Raw genomic sequence first — 17,955 nt, forward strand, 5'->3', positions numbered from 1 at the left:
GCCTATCCCAGCAGTCACTGGGCGGCAGACGGGGAGACACCCTGGACAGGCCGCCAGGCCATCACAGGGCCGACACACACACACATAGTCACACCTAGGGACACCTGACATGTCTTTGGACTGTGGGAGGAAACCCACACAGACACGGGGAGAACATGCAAACTCCACACAGAGGACGACCCGGGACGACCCCCAAGGTTGGACTACCCCGGGGCTCGAACCCAGGACCTTCTTGCTGTGAGGCCACCGTGCTAACCACTGCGCCGCCGTTCCTCCCCCTCCATATTTATTCAAGTCAAAAAGACGAAGAGTCCTGAGAATACCTTGACAGTTTTGTCTTTAATAAGACTTGGTTAATCCCACTGACCCTTACACACACACATCAAAATATATTTATAGCATATACACGCGCCAGCATTTTATTTACGTTGGGTCTGTGGAACCACAATGCAAACGGCAAAACCCAATCATTCTTGCACAGGTGAAAAAAAATAAAAATAAAAATAAAAACTGCACAAATGGTTTAAAACGGGCAGGTAAAGTTTACATTCTCTCTCCAACCCGAGGCAACGACGCCGTCTCTAATCTGACCTTGGAGTTACGAATTTCCACCGCAGGTTCCCTTCACACCCCAGCGCCCGCCTGTCATTACATCCACTTCTGCGTACACTGGGCGGTGTGCGAGGAGGGAAGAACGCGGGTCTCCGTGCAGCGGCGGCGGTCCGGCGGAGGGCAACACAACACAAACGGCGATGTCATCCGCACATAATAACCTGACTGAACGGACTAAAAAAGGCAGCGTTAACGTTTCGTTCGAATGAATTCCACAGACCCCCTCCCCGCGCCGTTCAGAACCGCACAAGTCCTAACCGTTATTCACACAGAACCCGTACCCGGCCGTTCCACTCCTCCCCGAGTTAAATAACTAAACATGACAAAAATCAAATTCACTTTTTTCTCTCAGCTTATATTGTAACGAAGTAATTACTGGTAATGGTCAGGGTGTAATTCCCGCCTCTCCCACCAGCTGGACTGGACTATACAATAGACGAGACTGTCAAGTATTAAGGTGCACTGACTTGGTGCCATGATGACTTGATACGAACGTTAACACTGATGTGATGACACGTGGCGACGTCTTTTCACCGTCTTCTGTCTGTTGCTTGTGTCTGTTGCTGATTGCAGAGTGGTTTCTTCAAGTCGTCTCTTCGGGCCCCGGCACCCTCCGTTAAAAGCCCGTTTTTTTTCTCTGTGATATATATTTTTGCGGCCCTAGAGAGCGACTGACAGATAATTTGGCACAGGTCAGGTCGGTGTGCTTTCTCTAGGAGGGTTATCTTTCTCCCCATGCGAGCGTTGGCTGGGTTGAGGACGGGGTGGCTGGGGTGGTTGGAAGGGAAGGGGGTCTAAGGCTTGTCTTCAACCTGGGACCGCCTCACAGGACCTCTGGAGAGGGAGAAAAGAGAGCACAGTAAAGAGATCAGAGGGCGCCCATCCACGCCAAGGACCATCCCCGGGTGACCAACAAAACAGACAAAATGGAGACCGATTTTTTTTCCTCCCCAATCGTATCCGGCCAATTACCCCACTCTTCCGAGCCGTCCCGGTCGCTGCTCCACCCCTCTGCTGATCCAGGGAGGGCTGCAGACTACCACATGCCTCCTCCCATACATGTGGAGTCGCCAGCCGCTTCTTTTCACCTGACAGTGAGGAGTTTCACCAGGGGGACGTAGTGCGTGGGAGGATCACGCTATTCCCCCCTGTTCCTCCTCTCCCCGAACAGGCGCCTCAACAGACCAGAGGAGGCGCTAGTGCAGCGACCAAGACACACACCCACATTCGGCTTCCCACCCGCAGACACGGCTAATTGTTTCTGTAGGGACGCCCGACCAAGCCAGAGGTAACACGGAGATTCGAACCTGCGACCCCTTCATTGGTAGGCAACGGAATAGACCGCCATGCCCCATGGAGGCCAAATTTTATGCTGAGCTGTAGCGAGAGCCACTTACATTGATCTGAGTAATGACACGGGCTCAGTAAAACCCTGACCTGATGGCGAGATAAAATGCAAAAGGTCATCGGAGCAGGTTTCCAGGGACCTTGAAACCATGAGACTCTGTTAGCTTGTTAATGTGCGCAGCTAAAAAAGGTGGGCGGATTAAACAACAACCCTGGGAGTCACCCTAATTTCAGTAGGCCATTCGGTCACCGCAGTGAGAAAATGCAATTAATACGGCGAATCAGTCGGCGATTACTGTCGGCCAGCCATCTGACTGACAATGGCGCCTGTGAGGAGGGTGAGTACAACCACAGTCATGGCAAATATCAACATTCAAATTAGACCCGGCGGTATGCTTTGAAGTAAATTCCCCCCCAGTCTATATGGAGTTACATCTTAGCAGTTAGTCGCAATTACATTAATCTTCTGGATACACAACAGGCCTCGTCATAAATCATGAATAGTCGATGGCCAGATACGCCCCTCTCCTGGGACAGACAGACCGTTGTAATGTTCACATCTCGAACAACCTTTAGGAAACCGCTTTAGGTATGTTGTAGGGTGAGATGAAGCAAATGAAACGGTAATTTGAGGGAAAATTTCAGTGGCAGTGGTGAAACGGAGAGCTCGCGGGGCAGAGCTCCTTCAGTTTGCTTTGGATATTATTTATGACCCGCGGCCTGTCTGCAGGCTAGCAGGTGTAGGCTAAGCCTTGGCCAAGAATCAGGAGGAGAGGGGCGGGGTGGCATGGGGTGGGGTGGTGAGCGGCACTGCTGACGTCATCGTCGGGAGGGGGGACGGGGGACGAGGAGGTGGTGCTGGGGATTCGTAACCGCAGCGGTGTCCTGTTTCTCCTCCCTGGCAGCGCAGCACCTGTGGACCGCTTCCAACATTCAGGGAATTCCCCGCAGGCCCAAATCAGTGGGGCTGTTGGATAAAAGCTGTCATCGGTACACCGATACCACCTCCATCCCCCCTTTCCCATGGACGATCCCTTCCACAAACCACAGCCCCCATGGGAATTCTGGAGGGTGGGTTATGGGTGCCTTTGCCAATCTGCCCCCCACCAAGGTCCTCACATTCAGCCGGGGATTGACCCGCACCCGAGTAGTGTTGAGCACCCAACCCCCCCCCCCCCCCCCGAGAGCTCAGCTTATCCGTCTTTCCGCACCAAGGACAACGGCATTGACCAATGGCGCCTCATGTTGCAGTATTAACGGCATGCTGCTAGGCTCCGTCGTTGACGTGAGGAGTCAAATGCTAAAAGCAGATGGGCGCATTATCATCTCAAGTACATAAACTGGAGCCCCAGTCGCTGCTAAGAGAGAAAATGAAGAAACATGGATCCGTAGGTAAGATGATAAGGTATTACGCTGCTGAGCAGTTAAGGTAACTTATGTCCCTGACAGGTCTTTTCAGCACATTATACGAAATATCTTGTAAATATGTAAATATACAGTACATTTTCATATAAAATAAAATAATACGATAATTATATTTTATTAATATTGTATTATATTGGAAGATATATGATGATATAATAAATAAATATCATACAATATATTTTACATGTTGTAAAATTTGTGTACAGTATCTTGGGAATGTTGTAACATCTAAACATGGATTAGACGGCATCCTCGAAACGCCTTATTCAGGGCCCAAAACACCCTGAAACAAAAAAAGCTGCTTCCAAAATCATGGGAATTTTGTTGACAGCGGATCTCATTGTTGTGAAGAATGTACTTGCAATGTTCTGTAAACTGAATAAAATTACAATTGCTACTGGTTTTCCATCATGGACAGTGAAGAAACTGAGTAAATCTTAGTTTTAAAAAGTAATCTAGAAAGATCTGACATCAGTTTAAAAACTGTTAAAGAGAAATTCCTGTGTATGTGCGATCGGTACTGATGAGTAATGTAGTCGACTGAAGCAATAAGGTCCTCATTGTGTACTGATGGAGAAATCGGGGCTCTCCAGGGGCCTCCTGTATCAGTCGTTACTATGGACAAACTTGTTCTTACACACCCATGGGATTTTTTAGCCCTGAGGTTTGTCTCAGAGGCCAGTGTAGAACCTGGGTAACCCCTGAATCTAGACACCGGTTGGCTCACACTGAAGTCTCTGCAGGCCTGGGTGACTGCTCGCTGCAAGAGGTAGACAATAGATGTTAGGAGGAAGGAATTACAAATAACCATCATGCTTTGCTACTTACTGCCTGTCAGACAATCTGGAGGGCTAAAAAATCCCATGGGTGTGTAAGAACAAATGTTCCCATAGTAACGGTTGATACATGAGGCCCCTGGTCACAGAGTCTTTCCCACAGTGCCTACATGTACCAGAATGCATTGCGCCCAAGCGTCTGTATCTTCACCCGCTGACCCTCTTTGCTAGTGTTGTGGGACGTCGCTTCCACCACTGGAAACATTAATAACACTGAATTTATTGTAATTTTGTTCATCCTACATGGTAAATTTCACACACACAAACGCAGAATAACAGAAGTCACCCCCAATTTTTTCTGGATTTGTAGGTGAATTTAAAGAGTAGGTTAAGACTCTGGAACTTATGAATGATAAAAAAGCAATAACACAGTGAAAATGTATGATGAATTATTTAAAGAGGAATAATGTGATAGTTTATGATACGAGTTCTTTCTCATCGTTTTATGATAATGTAGTTCATTACCCCGATGTTAATTTTTGTGTCTTCTTTATCTTTTATTTTATCCTTTTGTGAAGCTCTTACCCGTTCTCATAATCTTGTTGAGCACATGTCTGTAATGCCTGTATATTTGAATGTTTGTCAATAAAAACATTAGCCGGGAGAATGAGGATGTGTTTTTTGAAACATTTGTTAGAGTATCAGAAACCCCGCTTAGCGTAGTTTTCCCACACATAAAAAAGGAAAAACTTGGTTTCACGGCTGCTGCAGAGACGCAGAAACGACTGCAGGAGTTTTTCATGCGCCGCCCCGCCGCAGACAGACAGGGATCAGGCTGAAAATCTGTGAATTTGCCCTTTAAGAGAGAAACACAGCCAGCAGTCCCCAACCTCATAAAGCCCCAAAAGACCATTAAAATGGCTCAGATGCTAGTAAGGTATTCATTCTTTTATTTATCTACTCACTTCTTTATTCTATTTTATTTATTTTTACTTATCTACCTTTTTTTATTTCTTTTGTTTCCTTTTTCGTGTTTATATTTAACCCACTGTGATGTGGTTTCATTCTCTTCTGAGAAGGGGCCTGCGGGACGGGGTAGGAGTAGATAACGGGGAGCAGGATGTGGGTAAATGGGATCTGGGGATGTTCAAATGTTAAAAAATATCATAGAGTCTTTCAGCTGTCACTGTTCAGTTCGATTTGTTTTCCTTGGAAAAAAAAGAGAAAAGAAATAAGCAGGGAACAGACGGGGAGCACACAGAAACACACTGAACCCCTGCCCAGTGTTTAAATTCACATTCGAGCATACCCGCGACATGCTGAGGCTTCATGGGACCTGCTTTCTTCATGAAAGGCTCCTCGCTCTCGAAAGCGAGGATTGGCTCGGCGGGCATGTCACTCTTGGATTTGTCCCGCCCTCCGTTGGTGCTGTTCAACTGGATGATCTCTTCAAAATGAGCCGTATCCCCCTTAGCAGACAGACCGTTTTCATGTCTGGCTGGCTGGACACCATTGACCACGTGGGCCGTGGAGCTTAAGGAGAGAAAGAGACAGAGGGAGAGGGAGAGGGAGATGGAGAGAGAGGGAGAGAGAAAGAGAGGGAGAGAGATACAGAAGGAGAGGGAGACTTTTAAAATAACTTTTATTTACATCACAGTATAAAAATCCTCCATTCCCATCATGTCAACATTAAACCGGTAAACTAAAAAACAAAAACAAAATCTTAAGCATCATCACTGTGGCTCAATCAAAACACACACACACACACACACACACACACACACACACACAAACACACACACACACACACACACGACCATGATGAATTAAAAATTGAGAACAAGGGACCCATCTAACCTTTCTTAACCCCCGCAAAGCCCTGAAAGAGTCCAGATCACTGGTCAGGGTGTAGAAAGCGTGCTCCATCCTCAGACAAGCCGCCACCAAGCCCTTCATACCCTGCACCACATCAGTCCAGCCCTGACCTGGCATCTGACTCTCCCTGGTCTTCCAGATCGGCGTTTCCCAACCCAGTCCTCAAGGAAAACCTATCCTGCAGATTTTCATTGTAACCCTGCATAGGTAGCCCTGCTGGTACTTACTCAACCAATCATCTCACAGCACTTAATTATGTAAAGTGTGCAACAGCTGACATAATTCATTGCTGATTGGTTGAATAACGACAAACAGGTACCTATTCAGGGTTGCAAAGGAAATCTGCAGGATAGGGGGTTCCTTGAGGACTGGGTTGGGAAACTGTTCCAGACCACTAGCTTAGCAGTTCCAAACAGAAAGTTCACTAGGACCAGAAGCAGCCTCTCTTTTCTTTTTGGGTCCAAAAACAAACAAGGGGACAGAGAAATCCTCCCCCAAAGCTTCCACCCATTCCTGCAGTACCCTAGATAAGCCCGCAAGTCCAGGACAAGAGACACTAAATGCTCTAACGTCGCCCTCTGTGTGCAGGGAGGACAGTCCCCCCCAGTGCTCGGATCCAGGTGAGCTCTGGAGGTCTGCCATCCGTTTCTCAACAGCAGGCCTATACAGGACCCTCCACCTGCCTTTAGGGGTAGTCTGAAGCAAAAACCTCAGTCCCCCTCGACTCCCTGACTTCACGCAGAGAGCGAAGGTCGAGTACCTTCACAGAGAGGAGTCTGACTGTGGTTTAAAAAGGACAAACCCCCTCATATAAAACGTGGGATACCGGTATGATCCAGTTATGGGAGCCTGTATTCATGCTTTCAAAATTCAGCCTGAGAAGCATGTTTAAATTCCGAAAGTTAAACATCCTCCAAAAAAAGAAATAAAGTGTTTACTGTGGGCCCGGGGCCTCGCGTCTTCCTTTGTTTCCTTTGAGGCTTGACTGCAGCTCTCCGGCAGTCCTGATTAGTAGGCCCGTGTTCCTGGCATATGAGTTTTATACCGCTCACGGTGGTCGTGCATCAACAAGAAGCAGGAAGAAAACCGCCATCAGAAAGAAATGGAAATCTGATGAGCTTTGCTCTTACCTTCCTCTGACCTCTGACCTTGGCTGATAGTCCGCAGATGCTGGAGGAAACAAAGCGAAAGGAAAATTAAATTGGTGTGTGAACCATCCACGTGAACAGACTCACACGTAAACACAACCCTAATTGTGCTCTCCGTTTCATGCTCACGGCATAATCTGCCCATTTTACACTTTTGTTAATCCACCTGGTCCTGTAACTTTCCCACTCAACCCCACTGCATGAGCACCGAAACCAAACGCACCCCATCTGACATGCACGCCTGGCCACGATATGACTGCTGTTTAGCAGATGTACTACTACTAGTACTTCATGTAGTACTACTATGACTAAGTTATATAGCGCTACCTCGATATATTACCATGTAAATCTGTGATGCCAACTGGTCAAACTAGAAATTATCTACTAACAACAACAACAAAATAATAATAGTAATAATAATAGTAATAATGATAATAATAGTAATAACAATACATTTCAAAATAACATTTCAAAAACAGAGTTTACAAAGTGCTTTACAGAAAAGGAAAAAAAGAAAATACACAAAATAGACAATACAATTTACAGAAAAATAAAAGATTATGGGCGTCCGGGTAGTGTAGCAGTCTATTCCATTGCCTACCAACACGGAGATCACCGGTTCGAATCCCCGTGTTACCTCCAGCTTAGCCGGGCATCCCTACAGACACAATGGGCCGTGTCTGCGGGTGGGAAGCCAGATGTGGGTATGTTGCCTGGTCACTGCACTAGCGCCTCCTCTGGTCGGTCAGGGCGCCTGTTTAGTGGGGAGGGGGAACTGGGGGGAATAGCGTGATCCTCCCACGCGCTACGTCCCCCTGGTGAAACTCCTCACTGTCAGGTGAAAAGAAGCGGCTGGTGACTCCACATGTATCGGAGGAGACATGTGGTAGTCTGCAGCCGTCCCCGGATCGGCAGAGGGGGTGGAGCAGAGACCGGGACGGCTCGGAAGAGTGGGGTAATTGGCCAAGTGTGATTGGGAGAAAAAAGTACAATTGGGAGAAAAGACTGAATAAAAGCAATAGATGATACATAAATCAGGATCAACAAGAAAATTAAAATAAGAATGCCGCAATTAAAGGACACTGACTGATGAGGACAATTAAAAGACATTGACTGATGAGGACATTTGGTGACACTTTCTATGGAGCTTGCGTCTATAACGCCCTATAAGCATCTATGACGCCCTATAAGTGTAGCTATAAGTCATTGTAAGATTCATTATAACATGTATATGCCCTCACAACCACCTTTATGATACATTATGTCAATTTAAAACGGATTTATGCATTATAAATATGTCATCATTAGCCTGTTCATCTGTCAAATGTCATAATGCATCATAGCCAACTTGTTTCGCTGAAGTTTTGTAGAGATGCATAATGAGACTTCAGTGCTATTTCACAGTCTTCAGCCATAGCCGGTAGTCATTGTAATACACATTATAGGAAAGTATGGGCATTATAGATGCTTATAGGGCGTTATAGATGCAATTTTCATAGAAAGTGTTACCGGACATTTTAAGATTGAGGGGGAGGCCAACTGTCTTGCAAGTCGCTTTGGATAAAAGCATCTTTGCCAAATGATTGAATGTAAACACAAATGCACCCTGCCCGATCGCCCACCAAACCTGACCAGGTTTTGGAAATGACCACCTTGAAGCTGTGTCGGGGTGGATGGGTAACGTAGAACGAGGTTTCTAAACTCCTGCGGTCCGCATCCCTCCCCTTCAGCTCCCACCGACTGCCGGGGATGGGCTGTGGTTCAGACAGATGTCCACATCCCTGAGCGAAATGAAGGGATGCCTGCCAGCCACCCCCTGGACCTCCGACCACATCAGTGGTTGGCTAATGACTTCCACCATGTCGGGAGATCTTTCCACAAATGGCGGTGCATCTCCCAGACCGCGCAGATCCATGTGACTCTCAACCCTCGTCTTCCTCCTTTTCATGATGCGCAGCCTCATGCTGCGAGGGCGTGGAAGCTGTGTGCTTCCTTGTCCGTTTGGGTACGTATAATTGTTGTATAATTGTAAGTCATGTGGTGTAAATGGGGGGGGGGGGTGAGAGCAATATGATTTTGGGAATATTTATAGTTTCACTAGTGTCACACACAGATTTGTGCTTGGTATTTGTGGGATAGCCTGCAGGCGAAAACATTGGTATTGGCGTGGGCCCTCTTCCTTGTTCAATCCCCCTGTCCCAGGGCTTGGACAAGCAGCGAGCACACATGGGTCCTATTGCACAGAGGAGTACTTAAACTGCAGCTGTACAGGATATGAGGCGGCGATATAATCTAATGACCCTTTCATATAAAACGCTGAAAAGCAAATCCAACTCAGATGGGACCAAAACCCAAAGTGCACACCTGCTGTGTTGTATAGAGATAGATAGATAGATAGATAGATAAGACAGACAGGTAGATAGACAGACAGACAGACAGACATAGATAGATAGACAGATATAGATAGATAGATAGATAGATAGATAGATAGATAGATAGATAGATAGATAGATAGATAGATAGATAGATAGACAGATATAGATAAGATAGATAGCTAGATAGCTAGATAGATAGATAGATCGATCGATGGATGATGGATGGATAGATAGACAGACAGACAAGACAGATGTATGTATGCATGTGTGTATACATGTATAGATGGATGTATATATATATTGAGTGTATGTTTGTTTGTGTGCATGTACAGACAGACAGACAGACAGACATACATACATACAGACAGACAGACAGAACGATCCTGTCCGACGGCGTTCAGAACACATCACATTCTGGGGACTGGCTAACTGAGACAGCCTCTGTTAAGTATTAATCCCAAATGTAGCAAAGAACTGCCCGTTGGAAACAACCGGTAGCAAACCACACCCATCCCTTTGGACCCCTTCCCAGATATCACCCATCTCCTTCCAGATACACCTGGGAAATACTAATCCAACAAAGAAAATTTACTGCAAACAATGGGGTGACGTTGACCAGTTGTGAAGTCTAATGACCTTCCGGTAGCACTTCTGGATGTGTCGTACAAGATTTGGGCGGCCCAGATTGATTTTCCTCTCACCTTTGCTGCACTCTGCCTCTTTGCCGTTGACTTGGCTCGGTGGTGAGGACTTTATCTCCTTCTGTTAAGTGGGAGAGGGTTCCTGTTAGTTTCAACAGGACGTTAAGTTGTCTTGTGAGCTTTTCCTTTGAAACCAGGCGAGAAAATTACCTTGTCCCCCCCATCTGTCTTGCGTGTCCTCTTCATGATCTCTTCCAGACGCTAAGGAAAAAAGGAAGGTATAAGTTTAGGAAGAATGCCTCTGAGAATTAATAGGCCTTGTTTTGAGGTATTACTGAATACAACAAACCGATTATTATGCTTATAAACAGCCAGAAATTAATTATCTCAACTGTTCTGCCCTCGCGTGCAAGGGATCATGGGGGTGGTACATGTCCTTAAAGGTAAACAATCATGATTATTACAATCTCTCTCTCTCTCACACACACACACACACACACACACACAAACACACAAAGACAAACAACATGTACGCCCTACCAGTCATCAGATACCCAGCTGGGATAACAAGCCAGCTGCAAGAGGAAATGGAGGCCACAGATGTCAGGGCACGAAAACTTCCCTCAATGCACACGGGATTCCACCCGATGTCCAGCACCCTGAGACTACAAGCGGTGGGGGGGGGGGGGGGTTGCCAAGCATCAGAGCCACGATCCAGGATGAAACAAAAGAGCATTCAAGACCACATCAGGAAGATGGCCCCCGAGGACAAACTGCTCAGTGAAACCCTCAGGCAGCAGGGGACAGAGGGTGATGAGGAAGAAGAAGAGAAGACATCATGGAAGATCGAGCCCCTTCATGGGATGTACCATTGGCAGATAGAGGGAGTGGTTGACATCAATAAATCTTACCACTGGCTAGAAAAGGTTGGTCTGAAGGACAGCACAGAGGCTCTGATCATGGCAGCACAAGAGCAGGCACTCAGGACCAGATCCATAGAGCCAGGAGTCTACAACAGCAGAGAGGATCCAAGTTGCAGGCTGTGCAAAGATGTCCCTTAGACAGTCCAGCACATAGTAGCAGGGTATAAGATGCAGGCTGGCACAGCATACACTGAGAGGCATAACCAAGTGGCTGAGATAGTGTTCAGGAACATCTGTGCCCAATACGGACTGGAAGTCTCCACGTCCAAATGGGAAACACCACCAAAGGTGGTTGAGAACAGCAGAGCTAAGGTCCTGTGGGACTTCCAAGTTCCAGACGAACAAACAGGTGCTGGGCAACCAACAAGACAGAGTGATGGTTGACAAGGGGCAGAAAACAGCAGTAGCGATAGATGAGGCAATCCCAGCTGACCGCAACATCATAAAAAAGGAGCATGAAAAGATAAAGAGAGGAACTGAGGGCCGAAGGAAGAACTGGAATGGATTTGTAAGGTGAAGTCCAAAGGGGTCCCTGTGGTAATAGAAGCACTAGGGGATATGACCCCCAAACTGGGAAAGTGGCTACAGCAGGTTCCAGGAGCAACATCTGAGGTCTCTTGTCCAGAAGAGTGCAGTCCTAGGAACAGTGAAGATACTGCGCAGAATCCTGAAACTCCCGGCCTCCGGTAGAGGACCTGAGCTTGAGGAAGTGGTGGTGTGTATATAATAATGAGGATAACACATGCCATTAACAACCATAATGCTGCGCAGTTTTCTTTGTGTCTCTGAAATGCGGCCAAATTGTGCTGTATGTAGCGTTGTTACTTGCATTTTCTTATACATTGTAGCCCTTTTCGATGTGGCCCCCTGAAGGCAGCAGCAAACCAGGAAGTAAGGGTTGTACTTTCCACACTCACGGATTGACACTTTTCCACACAACCTCAGCAGAGTTTCCGAGACACACAGAAGACTATACAGTATTATGGCTGCTAATGGAGTGTTATCCTTACTACTATATAGTACTATTATCCAACATGTAGAGATAATGTCCAAAATCGAGATTGTTTCCCTTTAAAATGGAGAATGAGGAGGCGGCGTTCGGGTAGCGTGGCGGTCTATTCCGTTGCCTACCAACATGGAGATCGCCGGTTCGAGTCCCCGTGTTACCTCCGGCTTTGTCAGGCGTCCCTACAGACACAATTGGCCGTGTCTGCGGATGGGAAGCCGGATGTGGGTATGTGTCGTGGTCGCTGCACTAGCACCTCCTCTGGTCGTCGGGGCGCCTGTTTGGTGGTGGTGGTGGTGGGGGGAATAGCGTGATCCTCCCACGCGCTACGTCCCCCTTGGTGAAATTCCTCACCGTCAGATGAAAAGAAGCGGCTGGCGACTCCACATGTATCGGAGGCATGTGGTAGTCTGCAGCCCTCCCCGGATCGGCAGAGGGGGTGGAGCAGCGACCGGGACGGCCCGGAAGAGTGAGGTACTTAGCCGGAGTAATTGGGGAGAAAAAGGCGGGGGGGGGGGTAATGGTTGAGTGGTAATTGTGCTTACTGTGTGAACGAGGCGTTAGGATGGTCCAAAGTTTGACAAAAGTTGAAAAGCCTTGCAACTCGTATTGTCACGAGGGATGAACAAACAATCTTCAGGAAAAGGGGAGAGGAGGCCAAGAGAGATCGAAGCCGAGCTTGCACTGTATTCTTTGTGGGAATAAAAATGAGTCCGAGTCATTTCTCCAAACTGACAAATCTGAGCGAGGAGCTCTTGGCACACTGATTTGTATGCATGGAAAATAGCAAAGATTGATAGAATATGCGACCTCCTTGTGAGGACACGGAGCAAGTATAAGATCACTGTAGCACAAAATAAGAGCGAGTCAATTGCAGCTGCCAGTGATAAAATTATAGCATTTAAAGGACCCATGGTTATTCATGTACATGCTCATGGTTTTGGTATTTAGTTTGGCTGCTAATTTTATGTCATGTCTTAGTGGGGTCTCTGCACAGCCCTCTCCAAGTGCAGCAAAACAACCTGTGTATGTGGATTTATCTGTTTTCTATTACATCCTGTTATGTAAATATTTGCAAGTGCAAATTGATAAGATATATCTATTCAATCGATTAAACCTGTAGATGCAATGACATGGGGGAGATGGGGGAATTAATTAAAGTAGGCTGAGCACAGCAGGCATTGGTTCTGTCCAGGGAGTTTGGGTTTTAGAGAACATGGTGTTCTTGTGGGCTAATTCCAGCGCAGAGCCACACTTTACAAGCCGAGCCAGGGCTGGAAGGCCTTGATAAGAGTCTTGCACATGCGGCGATGATGAGAGGGAAAGAAAGGCTGAGCTGGTATCAGTGGCAGCTTGAGCAAACTGTGGGTGGCATGCTGCGACTACGTGGTAACGGTCACATACACGCCTGTGCACATACATATCTGCACACATGCACATATGCATGCATTAACACACACACGCACACACACACCTCCGCTAACACTTCAACACATAGATGACCTGCCCAGTAAGACTTCCAACAATAGCATTTATATATAGTCTGATCCCACCCCCGACTCCAGGCTACAGTACACACAGAGTAAATTTATGGCATGCAAACAGCCTACTCAGGATAAGCCACAATCATCATTCTCTTTGGCCCTGACTTTTTAGAGTGCTTCTGGATAAGGCGAACTAAAAAAGCCACCATGTAAATGTATGCAAAAATATATCTCCAGCAATGCAGGCACATAGTTCTGTGCAATGTCTAAAAAAGGTCAGCAGCAGTTGAGAGTTGAGGATAGAGCCTATTCACAATTAAACACATCAATTTCTTTGGTGGATTTTCTACTACATTCAAAACCTGCAAGGATTCTGACACAATGGTTTTCTCATATCCAATCTATGAAGACAGGACTAGGAGCAAAGTGTCTACCATCATCATACCAAACCCGATTCACATTTGAGCGTGGGGAGCTGGAACACTGATTGACCACAAATCTGACTGGTGGAAGAATGACGGAGGAGAGGAAGAGATGAATTATCCCTACCCTTTTCCTCTCCAGTCTCTCCTGCTCCTCCTTCTGGAAGTGTTTCTCCCTCTCCAGCCGCTGTTTTTCCGCCTCCTCCCGGGCCTTAGCCTCAGCCTGTTCTTTCTGAAACACACAAAGGCAAGAATCCAGCAATAATTTTCAACGTCTGCAGAGTGGAGGCGGCTGGGAGGTGGGTAGGGGGAAACTGGGCAAAATAAACAGGGCTCTTATATAATATGGGTGTGTTTTTTCTCTGCAATTATCCTTTACGATCACAAAAGTGTAATTTTCTCGGACCACTCAGCCAAGCGTGTCTATTTTCATCATTTACTAGGCCCACGAGGGCCACTCAAGACAAAAAACACAATAGTTGGTGCTCTCCGTAACAATTTCAAACCAAATTCAACCACAACTGCCATTTCTTTGAGGGACCACAAGGGGGCGACAGAAAGCGTGTGGCGGATAAGGCTAACAGTCACTGCTTTCATAAGAGCATAGGTTGACAGGATACACTCTTCAATGAATTGATGGGTCTTTCTGGTGAAATGCAAATCTGGTGGTGCTAACTGTCAATAATTTGCCTGATCTGCTCGTCAGCAAAGTCCACAATGGCAGGAAAGTATCAAGCGTGAATTCACATTACGGTTTATCTCATAAACTTAAAAAAAAAGAAAAAAAGAGAAAGGACTGTAGCTGTGGGATCAACAGTGTAGATTGATATTTACCACCAAGGACAAGAAAACACAGTGACACGGCGTAACGGTGGACACAGCTCTGGAGAAGAGCATCATCAAATGAGGTCACCAAGTGAAAGCCAGCTGTGTTACCCAGACAGCATCCGAATGTGGGCCACTTCAGGCAATGATGCGGCACTGATGGCCTTCTTCTGGACCTGACAAAATGGATGTGAGCCTGAAGTGGCCCACATGTATAATAGCAAATATGGCCCAAATATGCCAAATCAAATGTGGTTCTTTTTGGCAACGATGCGGAGCTCTCAGCAACAAGTAATCTGGATGTGACCCTGAAGTGGCCCGTGTGGTAAACGGTGAATATGGCCCAAATATCACAAAACAAATATGGGCCACTTTCGGCAAATATGTGGCACATGTGGCATTGCTATGGCTTGGTTCTGGCCCAGATCTGGCAAACAGGAGTGGACCGCCCAAGTGCCATCATTCCACGCGGTATGTGAGCCGGATGAAAGTGTCGGTGTGGGATGGGGATGGGCCACAGCAATTTGGCTATCTGGGTAGCCTGGTAAATAGTGTGATGTCAAACAAAGAGAGCGGCAGAACGACCTCTGGGGCACACAAATAGGTTGTGCTGAAGTTAAGAAGATAAGAGGGCAGTTTAATGGTGTGACAGTAATGGTGTGACAGGTAAACTGACTGGGGATAGCGTGTGTGTGTGTGCGTGTGTGTGTGTCTATCTTGTCCTTGACTTGACAGGCAGTAACAGCTCAGGCAGTAACAGCTGTCACAGAGGTGCCCAAATGTCCATGTTAATGCCTTGAGCAAACAGCTTGCGATTCCATTTGACCTTATCCGAGTAACTGAAACCCTGGACCAGCCTAAGGATCGGGTTCAGAATGAAGTTTTATATTGTCATGATGGCCCGAATAGCTGACTAAGAACTATAATGGTGGAGATTTAGCTTGCCTATTAAAAGTAATTGTTGTATGAGAGGTTCGACACTAAGGAAGGAGAAAAAGAATTGTACCAATTGGCTAGACAGAGAAACTGAGGTGGGAAGGATGTGCAGCAGGTTAGGAAGAGATGGAAACGGATGACCCGGTGTGGCAACCCCTAACGGGAGCAGCCAAAAGTAGTAGTAGTAGATTAAAAGTAATTGTTACTTCAAGTCATTTATCCCATCTGTCTTCTCAGTGCTATGGTCTTTTCTATCGTTAAATAGGCCTACTGTTAGGTCAAACAGTTTTTTCATTACGGTGTTTGTCTGTGATCGATGTGGATAGTATGTTGTTGGTGTTGTAGGTTTTCCTGTTTCGTTGATGTTATGCATGTTGTCTTGTGTTATGTTGCAAGCTGTCATGTCCTTTTTCCTTTTAGGGATAAATTAAGTTGTACTGTACTGAACTGTTTTGGGGCGCATCAGCGCAATCTCTGAATGATGAGAGCCGATTTACCTGTTTCTGGAGGCGTTGGTTCTCCTCTAGTTCGGCCTTGGCTCTCTCCTGGGCCTCCTTTTCGTCCTGCAGACGCTGGGCCTCGTCCCTCCTCCGCTGTTCCTCGGCCATAGCACACGCCTCCTCCTCCCTGCGTTTCCGCTCCTCTGCCTCCTTTATAATCCGCTCTTCTCTCAGGACCCTAGGAGGATAACAGAAAGGGGCATTAGGAATATTGGCTGACCATAGTATTGGGAGATACGGCAAATATCATTATTGTGATAATTATGGAGAATTTTACACAATATTGATTTATACATATCCCGGCCACTGGAGCTGCACAAGCCAGTGCATTCTTAGTGCTGGGGGAGGGTTGCGGGATAAATGGGGAGGGTTGCGTCAGGAAGGGCATCCGACATAAAATCTTTGCCAAATCAAATATGCGGATCATAAATCAGATTTCTATAATGGATTGGTCTAGGCCTGGGTCCCCAATGACCGCCACCAGTACTGTTGGCCAGCAGGGTGCCAGTGGAGACTATGCTAATGTTGGGCGAAGGGGAAGGAGAGGGGGAAGGCATGTCCAGAGGCAGCAGGAGAGGAGGAAGGGTAAGAGTGTGGAGGTGAGAATCGGAACTCTGAATGTTGGCACTATGACTGGTAAAGGGAGAGAGCTGGCTTAAAAAAAGAGCTGGCTGATATGATGGAGAGAAGAAAAGTAGGTATACTGTGTGCAAGAGACCAGGTGGAAGGGGAGTAAGGCCAGGAGCATCGGAGGTGGGTTCAAACCGTTCTACCAAGGTGCGATTGGGAGGAGAAATGGGGGAGGGGTAATTCTGAGGAAGAGTATGTCAAGAGTGCGTTGGAGGTGAAGAGACTGACAGAGTGATGAGTATAAAGCTGGAAATTGAAAGTTTGATGATGAATGTTGTCAGCACATATGCGTTGCAAGTTGGATGCGAGATGGAAGAGAAAAAAGAATTTTGGAGTGAGTTGGATGAAGTGGTGGAGAGTGCACCTAAAGAGGAGAGAGTGGCAAATGGAGCGGACTTCAATGGGCAAGAGGAAGAGAGGAAGGCCAAAGAGGAGGTTTATGGATGTGGCATGACAGCGGAAGACGCAGAGGACAGGATGAGATGGAAATGATGTGGTGACCCCTAATGGGAGCAGCCAAAAGAAGAAGCTTGATACATACACATCACAATATCTACATAATATGAAAATGTCTTCTTCTTTTGGCTTGTTCCCTGTTTCTCAAGGGTCGCCACAGCAGATTTGATAGTTTTCATCGGCACCCTGTTGGGGCACAGGACCAATGGCTGCCATTGTTAACCCAGGCCTTGACTGATGTGGTATGGTCTTGTCAATCCGCATAATGATTTGGCAAAATTGTATGTCTTGATGCCCTTCCTGTCACAACCACTAAACCTATGGATGGGGGCACAGGTAAAACGCTGGATGCCATCCCAGTATTCATGGACTTGTGCCCATGTCTGTCGCGAAATCACAATATCTACTTACATAGCACAAAATACCATAATTAAGGATCCAGTAGGAGCTCATCACATTAAGCTGTTTGGAAATTTGAGGTATAATATTAAACCAAAATTAGGTTTCAAATATTTCTGACCTCTGAGAAAGTTTAGGTAATCTATTATCATTATCATTAATTTATACAAAAAAT

General features: G+C 46.6%; 1 protein-coding gene across 4 annotated transcripts in view; it reads right to left on the minus strand.

Moving 5' to 3' along the window:
- Positions 1-328: 328 nt before the first annotated feature.
- map7d1a (MAP7 domain containing 1a) overlaps positions 329-17,955 on the minus strand; it is a 95,656-nt gene continuing 78,029 nt past the window's right edge. For all 4 annotated transcript variants that reach the window (XM_056286068.1, XM_056286066.1, XM_056286067.1 and 1 more), the window contains 7 exons: positions 16,293-16,473; positions 14,162-14,266; positions 10,410-10,460; positions 10,260-10,320; positions 7,166-7,205; positions 5,470-5,693; positions 329-1,446 (listed from right to left, as the gene is read on the minus strand). In XM_056286068.1, the coding sequence (XP_056142043.1) occupies positions 1,436-1,446; positions 5,470-5,693; positions 7,166-7,205; positions 10,260-10,320; positions 10,410-10,460; positions 14,162-14,266; positions 16,293-16,473 (673 nt within the window). In that variant the 3' untranslated portion in view covers positions 329-1,435. The remainder of the gene's footprint in view (positions 1,447-5,469; positions 5,694-7,165; positions 7,206-10,259; positions 10,321-10,409; positions 10,461-14,161; positions 14,267-16,292; positions 16,474-17,955) is intronic.

Source organism: Lampris incognitus, chromosome 9 (assembly GCF_029633865.1).
Source record: "Lampris incognitus isolate fLamInc1 chromosome 9, fLamInc1.hap2, whole genome shotgun sequence".
Classification (NCBI taxonomy): domain Eukaryota; kingdom Metazoa; phylum Chordata; class Actinopteri; order Lampriformes; family Lampridae; genus Lampris; species Lampris incognitus.